A 9,399-nucleotide genomic window follows, 5' to 3' on the forward strand; every position below is an offset into this window, starting at 1 on the left:
GACTGCCTTCAAGTCGATCCCAACTTATGGCAACCCTATGAATAGGGTTTTCATGGTAAGCAGTATTCAGAGGGAGTTTACCATTGCCTCCGTCTGAGGTGAGTCCTCCCTAGCTGGCTAGGGCCTGCTCAGCTTGCCACAGCTGCACAAGCCAGCCCCTTCCTTGTCTGCAACTGCCAGCTGGGGGGCAACAGGGCTCCTTGGGACTCTGCAGCTTGCCCACGGCTGGGCACATAACCCCTGAGCCACTCACTGTGGGGGTGATCTTTACCTTGCCCTTGACACCCAGGAGACACAAGCGGGGATTTGAACTCACAGACTCTGGACTCCCAGCCAGGCTCTCCTCCCCACTGCCAGCTGTAGTACTAGCATACAAAGCCCTAAATCCCCAGGAATTCACCCTGGTTCAATTGTGCACGCTCCCCTTGCCATCCCCCCCCATAGGCAGTCAGAAGTGGCACAGCCCAGACACAGGTTGGCTTCCTTCTCTGCTCGCCAGAAAACATGGAAAAACATCGCCTCCCACAGGCCACGAGAGGGAAAGGGCATATAACTCAGCGGCAGAGCACTTGCTTTGGATACCACAGGTCCCAGGTTCAATCCCCGACATGTCTGGGTAGAGCTGGGAAAAAGACTCCTGTTTGAAACCCTGGAGGGCTGCTGCCAGCCAGTGTATGCAAGAATGAGGCAGATGGACCCATGGATCTGCTTCGAGCCAAGGCAGCTTCCCCAGCTCCTACGCTCCTAACGACAGCCCAGGCCTTCCACGCATGGGTGTGTGAAGGAGCCGGTGTGGATGGCTCAGCTCACGCTAGGAAGGTCAAAGCATCCCTCGACCGCAGCACCTGATGCTCCTTACCCAACAAAGGAGCGTGTCCTTCACCCTCCTGCTTCATCTCTCCGAGGAGCGTTGACGCCTGCCAGCTCTCCAAAGGTGCCTTCTCGGCAGAGTCGTCCTCCGCAAATGGGCAGGTTGCCTGAAACAGCAAAGGGGGATCCCATTCAGGGGACGCAAACCATTGCGCTAGGGGCAGGGGAGGCAGATGGATTCTCCCTAACTTTGCCAGTAGCAGATCAACGCAGCAGGAATCGGGAGGGAGGGAAAGAAAGAGAAGCACATGGATAGCTTGGCTACCGCTATCAACGTACTAGGCACCTCCTGGCTGGATTACTGCAACACACTCCACGTGGGGCTGCCCTGGAGGACAGTCTGGGAAGCGCAGCTACTGGAGGAAGCAGCCGCCAGAGGGCTGACTGGCAGATCTGCATGAGACCCACCCATTACATTAGTCCTCAAAGATCTAGCCCCATTGGGAAAAATTTAGGACTGACAGACAAATTCTTGAACGGCTTAGGAGAGGTGTGGGGAACCTTTGGCCCTCCAGATGTTGCTCCCATCAACCCCAGCAAACACAGCCAATGGCCAGGGATGATGGAAGTGGTAGTTCAGCAACATCTGGATGGCCAAAGGGTCCCCCCCACCTGGCTTAGGGGACCTGGGTATCTGAAAGAGCATCTCCCCTCCCACTCCCACCCCAGGTACAACAAGTGAAATGTTTTTACAGGCAAGGCTTTAAAAGACCTGTTTTAAAAAAAGAAATACTTCATTCCTCAAAACGATTTCTAATGAGTTACATAATAAATATGCAAGACAATCTACAAGTTGCGGAACTCCCTCCCCAACAAGGTGTGTCTGGCAATTTCACTGTACAGTTTTCAACGAATGCTGAAGATGTACCTCTTTACCCTGGCCTTTGACACCCAAGATCAGGGCCGGCACCAGACTGCAGCGGGCCGTCGAAGGCGGCGGCGGCAGCACTACACATCCCAAGATAGCAGTGGGGGCGTGTTGACATCCCTTCCACCATTTTGGATGATGGAAAGAGTGCATGCGCAGTGCACTGACACAGCAATGCAGTAAGTGGCACAGCCAGCCCATGCTGGTGGCAGGGAGTGTTGCCTGGGAGGGTGGCTCTAGCTCTGTGATCTGCACCAGCATCGGGTCGCAGGGTGCATGCTCTGTGACCTGATGCTAGTGCGGATCATGGAACAGGAGCTACACCCGCCCAGCCCCAGCAGCAGGGCCCCGTCAGCAGCAGGGCCCCGTCAGCAGCAGGGCCCCGTCAGCAGCAGGGCCCCGTCAGCAGCAGGGCCCCGTCAGCAGCAGGGCCCCGTCAGCAGCAGGGCCCCGTCAGCAGCAGGGCCCCGTCAGCAGCAGGGCCCCGTCAGCAGCAGGGCCCCGTCAGCAGCAGGGCCCCGTCAGCAGCAGGGCCCCGTCAGCAGCAGGGCCCCGTCAGCAGCAGGTTCCCTTGGCCAGTGCCCAGCTGGCCCCCTGCTGGTGCCGGGCCTGCCCGAGATGTACAATTTTAGGGCCCACCCTATTTTGACACGTTTGTGGCTGTAAGTTGTTTTTAAGGATGTATTTTAACTCACCCTGGGGCCTTCAGGTGGAAGGGCTGGTCATAAATTAAAATAATGATAATGATATATCTTGTTTTAATTGATAGTATGTAGGCCATTTTGGGAGGCCTTTTGGTTGAAGAATGGAGTACAAATACTCAAAATAAATAAAGAATGATAAAGTATGAGGCTATGGTATTCCCAGTATATCTAGTCCAGAAACCTGTAGCCTTATAGATGTTGTTGGGACTCCAACTCCCATCAGCCCTCAACCAGCACGGCTAACGGCCAGGAATGATGACAGCTGGAGATGAGCAACACAGGGAAGGTCACAGGTTGTCCATCTCTGCTGCAGGTTGATGTCAAGCCGGGGGGAATGCCTGTCTGACAGCTTCTGCTCTCAACCTGCATCTCCTCTGCCTTGAATTCTCTCTCCATCTTACCTGATTTGTTCTGCTCTTCAGTACAACTACATTAGGGAAGGGGTGAGGAGCATTTTTCCAGCCCAAGGGCCACATTCCTTTCTAGGCAACCTTCTGAGGGCCACATGACAGTGGTGCACGGGGCCAGAGGCAAACATGGGCTGAGCAACAAATATCACACACACCTCTCTATCCACCAAACAGGCAAGGAACAAGCACAATCAGAGTTCAAGGTCACATTCCAACCAGGGAAAAACACTCAAGGAGGGTGTGAAGCAGGTCTGGCAAAGGATGTAGCCTGGGGAGAGTCCCAAGGGCCAGACAGAAAGGCACAGAGGGCTGCATTCGGCCCCCGGACCTGAGACTCCCCATCCCATTTGGGCATGTCCAGAGGAAAATGTTACTTGATGAGAGAGAACAGCTTTGTATACATGCTCACTACAATCTGTACAAAATGAACAACTTGTTCTCAGCTCCAGCTCAGGGGGAAATTGGCTTTGCTCCTCTGCCACAGAAGCTGGCTGCGCACAGCACCCATTGGCTGGTGTCTGTGACGTTACAAACCATCCTGCACCAGAACGGTTTGCAACAATAAAAAAAAAAAAGATGCATGTGTGTGCATGTTTGAATACACTTTTATCCAAACAAGGAGAGTTTTAAAACAATCAATGAGGCAGACAGCCCACTAGAGCAGTGGTTCTCAAACTTTTTTGGTTCGCGGCGCACTGTAAAACATATAAAAATTTTCTGGCGCACTTCGTGTACAAAATTAAAAATACATTAATATATTTTAAACTATGAATAAAAATAACAAACTATAGAAAACTATTACTTACCCTATACAAATGAGTTTCTTCTCATTTTTAAAATATGCTTTCATAGTATTTAAGGCACACCTAGCCACCTCTTAGGGCGCACCAGTGTGTCTGGGCACACCATTTGAGAATCACTGCACTAGAGGCACAGATGGAAGGGGCAAAACCTGCAGCCTAATCAGCATTCAGCTTGTGATAATCTACAAGGGCAGCTCCCAATCATTCAAGTGCATCGCAAAGGTAAGGAGGAATTGAAGAAGGGTCAAAGCTCAGTGGCAGAACTTCCGCTCTGCATGCAGAAGGTCCCAGCTCAATCCCTGGCATCTCCAGGTAAGGCTGGAAGAGACTCCCCGTCTGAAACGCAGGAGAGCTTACTCTTTATAAGGCACCTTCCTGTACACTCTGTTCGATGGAGGAAAAAATCCAGAGCAGAAACTTCTCTTTTTATGACACGTTTGCACACAGAATCACCGCACGGCATTGCCACCATCTCCCTTGCTAACCTCCTTGTATTCCATTTAAACTTCTATTGCCTTTCGCACATCTTCACTCTCTTCTCTCATTCTCTTTCCTCATGCCTCTCCTCCGCCCCTCGCTCGCCCTCGTCCCCTGTAGACCCAAATTTACATCCTCCATTCTCAAAACTGGTGGCCCCCCTCCTCTGTAGCCTGAACCTTCTTCCGATTCTCTCTGGCCGATCCTGGGCAGCACCAGCCTCACTCACCTGCTCCTCCTCCTCCTCTTCCCGCCCTTCATTCCCTCGCTGTCGCAGCAGGAAATCTTCGGCCAGGATCACCGCTTGGGTGCAGGTCTGGGGGCTGCATTCCCTGACCCATCTCTGCATCTCCGGGGGCAAGATGGCCAGGAACTGCTCCAGGATCACCAGCTCCAGGATCTGCTCCTTGGTGTGCCTCTCCGGCTTCAGCCACTGGTGGCAGAGTCTTCGGAGGTGTCGGCAGGCTTCTCGGGGGCCTTCAGCTTCCTGGTAGCCAAACTGCCTGAACAGACGGCACTCCTTGTGCGAGCTGGCGGCCTCCTGGGCCAAGCGCTCCACCCTGGCCTTCCCACAGGCTATGCTCTGTTTGGCCAGAGGGCTTCTCTCAGCTTGGGGGGCTCCTCCTCTCAGACTGGGCAGGAGTTGGGAGGCTATCTCCCCTCTCAGCCGCCGACTGGTGTTGGCCATCCCCTCGAAGGGGGCCACGGAAGCCCGAGCGTTGTTCCTCGGAAGGGGCTCCAAGAGCTGGGGACTGCCCCTATCTGACTGGGGGGACTCCAATGCCTTCAGGAACTCTTGCAGTTGCGACTCCCACCGCTGCTGCAGGCCTTTGCGGGGCTCCCGGATCACCTCCTCTGGGACGGTTCTTTCCCAGAAATCCCGGACGCTCTCCACATGGATGATGCCAGGGCCTCCGCCTCCACCCTTCCCTGCCTCAGGCCCCACCTGTCTCTGCTCTTCCGCCCCCTTCTCTCGTTCGGCCTGCAAGTGACCTGGAGATGACGTATCTCTGGACTCCGCGGCCATTTTTTCTCCCTCTTGGGGCAAAACCAGCCTTGATCAATTCTCTCAGTCAGTCTTGACAGTACCACTGAGTCCTAAACCACCAAAGCAAAGAAAAATGTGCACAGGGGAAAGCAGAGAATCTCCAAAACACCAACTAGGATTTTCCTTCTGAAACAAAGAAAGACAATAAGCCAGAACGGGAGAAAGCTAATAGAGAGGGTGGGCAACCTTTTTTCCACCGAGGGCCACTTTCCTTCAGGGGGCAATTTGCTTGGGTCTCCTTGCTGGCAGTAAGCAGAGCGACAGCTGATGATGGAAAGTTTCAGAGGACAGCAATGAAAATGGCCAATGGTATGGAAAATTAATCCTAGAAAGAATGCTTCAAGCAACTGATGTTACATCCACACCATACATTTAAAGTACATTTCTTCCCCCAAAGAATCTTGGGAACTGTAGTTTATCCCTCTTAAAGCTACAGTTCCCAGCACCCTTAACAAACTATAGTTCCCAGGATTTTTTTTTGGGGGGGGAAGCAGTGAGCTTTAAATGTGCTTTAAATGTATGGTAGGGCCTAGTTAGCCCCAAGAAGACTGAAGGGAAACTTGATAGCCCTCTTAAAGTCTTGAAATGCTGTCCCACAGAAATGGGCAAAGACCTAGTCTGCTGCCCCAGGGGATTACATCTAATGAGTTCAAGTTACAGGAGAGCAGACTGCAGCTGTCAGGAGAAACGTCTTGAAGGTAAGACAAGTTGGGTAACAGAACCAATTCCTAGAGGGGTAGTGGTTTCAGGCAGAGGAGGGACAGTAGTGGGGATGCTCTAGCTCTGGATTTCCCACTTTGAGCAGAGAGTGGGCCTAGATGGCATGCAAGGCCCCTCCTAACTCTAATTCTAATCTTATAAGTGACCCCCCCCCAATTCTAATATTATTTCTTTATTGTTAGATTTATAAAAGCTGTTCAGTAGGTGCTGAAAGGACAACAGAGATGGTGCCTGCCTAGTATTTAAAGGGAGGCAATTCCAAAGAGTCTGGTATAAAGGTCCGCTTCCTCTATTGTGCAAATCAGACCTCCTGATAAGATGGTGTCTGCAGGAGGCCCTCACCTGCAGACCGCAGTGATCCACTGGCTATATGAGGGGCGAGATGATCTTCCAGGCATTATTATGAGATATTACAATAGGTAATATTACGATGAGGGGGAAGACCTCTATCCACTTTCTCTACACTGTGCATCATTTTCTGAGCCTCTATCATCTTGCCACACCTTATTTTTATTTCTGAATTTCGAGTGAACAAAACATTATTGTTTAAAGTCACAGGCTGCAACAATGTAAATATGGCAAACAATCATTTTAACATAGTCTGCAAACATATACACATACAAATATGTCTCTGAACACCCATTCCTGGGAATCACAAGGGCTCCTCATCTTGCTGGCAGTGTGAGAAGAGGATGTTGAACTAGGAGGGCCACTGGCCTGATCCAGCCAACAGGCTCTTCTTAGGCGCTTACGTTATGTTACCATCAAAAGGTTTCTCCTAATGTCAATTTCCATATCCCAAACTTGCCAATTTCCATATCCCTGACCCTCTTAACTAGCCTCGCTTTGAATTTATTTATGTCCTATTTAAAGCTTAGCACTCAGACCTGTGATCAGCCTCTGCCTTAAGTTAGGGATTTTTAAAATATATATATTTTTGCCTTAATCGCCAGGTGAAAACTTTTCAAAGCATGGAGAGAGAGAAAATATCATCTGCTACGACCTGCAAATTAAGCAGCTGTTGAAAGGCAGAGGAGCAGGAGACAAGGAAAAAAGTTGTCAGCCCTCTTGAGCTTGGGAAGGGACATCCACCCCTCCCTCTGCCATGGGTCTCCCATCCATTTTGAGCCACCTTCCCCTGGATTTTCCCCACTGCCCCCCTCCAGGAGGATCACTTCGCTCCTTCGACCCAACGCACTCTCCTCACTCACCTGATTCCCTCCCAGAAGCCAGAGAAGGATCCAGTAGCCAGAGTCTGGGAAATTCAAAGGCCACTTTCCCACGGTAGGCGGGGCAGGAAGTGACTTCCACTGTTTACATCCCGCCCTCCCATCACAACATCCGGTACTCGCTAGGAATATGCATGCAGCATTTGTTCAGTTTAACCCCTTAAAAAGCATATTTATCTATCTATCTAAAAGAGTGTCTACTTTTTTTAATTAACTGAATACAAAAAGGGGGTTGTTTCTGTTGGCTGAAAAATATTGTTCCTGGCAACCCTGGGATTATTAGCTGTTATTGTTTTCGTACGTTTGTTTTTAAATGGCTTGGATAAGTTTTTATGGTACTGTTTGATTGCTGACGGTGTGTGCCTCTTTGGGGAGGAAGGACGGGATATAAATAAAATAAACTCACAACACAGACGTTGCGTTTTTTCCACGTAAGGTCAACTGCATTGAAGTCTCATCCTCGGGTGACATTTAAGGCTGCAAACAAACCTAAACCTATAATATGTTATAGCGTGGAAATAGTTTTTGTGTTGTTGTAATATTTGCTATTTGTTATTTTTTCTATTATGGTTGTATTATTTTGCTGGAAATTGTTTTGTAATTGTTTGCTTTTGTTGCAAGCTATTTCAATTACTGTGTTCTTGCTTCCTTTTTGTAAGTCGCTTTGAGTTCTATTGTTAAAAAAAGCGACTAATAAATACTAGTAATAAATAATAATAAATAAATAAACACACTTACCAGGGAGTAAGCCCCACTGAACACAGTGGGACTTACTTCTGAGTAAGCATGTATAGAATTGGACAGCAAGACAGGGAAGGATGGGTGGGCGATTCACAAGTGCTGTGGGTGAAATTCATGATTGGATGTCTGGATTGGAGTGCAGTCGACTTTGCCAGATGTACATGAAATACAGTATTATTGTTAATGTATTCTGAAGTCAATTTTAAATAAAAATTGTAACTCACTGTGAACAAACCGGAAAAGAAGGAAATAATAAATCCTGTATTGTAATAGGAACTAGGGACAGAAGGATCTGTCAATTTCGGTTCTCTCCGTTTCTCCTTTTTTTCCCCAATCTTCAAATCGGTACTTCACATTTCTACAGCAATTTGAAATTAAAAAAAAAAACTCATGAAAATTTATCACCTTTTTACTGAGAATTTCTCCTAATGAACACTATTTTTGTATGCAGTTTTGATTAGTGTGCCCCTTGGTGCACGCAATTGCTCTTAATGTTAAATGCATTTTAATGTTATTTTCACTAATATAGTCATTTTTATACACATTTTCCTCTTGTATATGCAGTTTTGTAAGCATTGTTTGCAGAGCTGCATCGCAAAATTTGGATACATGCGAAATTTGAAGGACGGTCATGTTTTGGTTCTCATATTGTTCTGGGAAGTGCAGATTTCATAAATTCAGCTTTAAATGTGAACTGAATCGAATTTCTCTCCCATCCCTAACAAACATAGGAAGCTGCCTTTTGCTGTGTGAAACATTGGTGTCTCTAGCTCAGTATTACACAGACTGGCAGTAGCTCTCCAGGATTTCATGCAGGGAACATTCCCAGCCCTAACCCAGGTCCAATCCAGGCAAAGTAACAACACAGGAACATGCTTGATACCAAGTCAGTCCTATTGGTCCATCTAGTTCAGTACTGTCTGTACTGATTGGCAGAGGCTGTTTGAAGTACTCCAGTCTCCTGTCGGAAAACCTGGAGAGCTGCTGCCAGTCAGTGTAGGCAATACTGAGCTAGATGGACCAATGGGTCTGACTTGGTATAAGGTACATTCCTCTGTTTCTATGACGCCACAGTAAACTTTAAAGTAAAATGGATAACAAGCAGGCTCTGACGTCTGGGGAATTTTTGGCTCTCCAGGTGTTGCTGGACTACACTCCCATCAGCCTCAGCAAGCATGGCTAAAGGTTTTTTGAAAAGACACCTGTAAAGAGATGGAGGAGCCCTCAGCAAAGTGCTGTCTAGGGGCTTCTTCCTGCATCCCCCCCCCCCCAGCTACAGGTTTATCTGGCTGCAGTGACAGGCAGCTACGAGCTGCCATTTATAATTCCTCACAATGGTCTGGAACATCTGATGTAGCATCCATTGCCCCAAGGCATTGTGGGAAAGCTGAAATAGTGGCTTGTCGCTGCCAGGCACCCAAGGCAGGCATCATTACCATCAGTAGGCCCTGCTGGGATTCCAGCTGCTTTTCAAAGGTGCTGATGCTGGGCCTGACAAGAGAAGAGACCGGCACTTTCATATGGAGAAA

The 9,399-nt window shown here is 48.9% G+C and overlaps 1 protein-coding gene across 9 annotated transcripts in view; it reads right to left on the reverse strand.

Moving 5' to 3' along the window:
- Positions 1-7,228, reverse strand: part of LOC133381246 (zinc finger and SCAN domain-containing protein 23-like) — a 27,190-nt gene extending 19,962 nt beyond the window's left edge. For 6 of the 9 annotated variants that reach the window (XR_009761648.1, XR_009761649.1, XR_009761647.1 and 3 more), the window contains exons 1-3: positions 7,112-7,228; positions 4,362-5,306; positions 860-977 (exon numbers count right to left, since the gene is read on the reverse strand). Coding sequence is in view for 6 of the 9 variants with exons in the window: in XM_061620105.1 (XP_061476089.1) it covers positions 860-977; positions 4,362-5,159 (916 nt within the window). In the remaining 3 variants the exon portion in view is untranslated. Of the gene's footprint in view, positions 1-859; positions 978-4,361; positions 5,307-6,903; positions 7,079-7,111 lie in introns of those variants that run through there. The other 3 variants (XM_061620102.1, XM_061620101.1, XM_061620103.1) reach the window with 3 other exon arrangements.
- Between the last annotated feature and the right edge of the window lie 2,171 nt (positions 7,229-9,399).

Source organism: Rhineura floridana, chromosome 3 (assembly GCF_030035675.1).
Source record: "Rhineura floridana isolate rRhiFlo1 chromosome 3, rRhiFlo1.hap2, whole genome shotgun sequence".
NCBI lineage: Eukaryota > Metazoa > Chordata > Lepidosauria > Squamata > Rhineuridae > Rhineura > Rhineura floridana.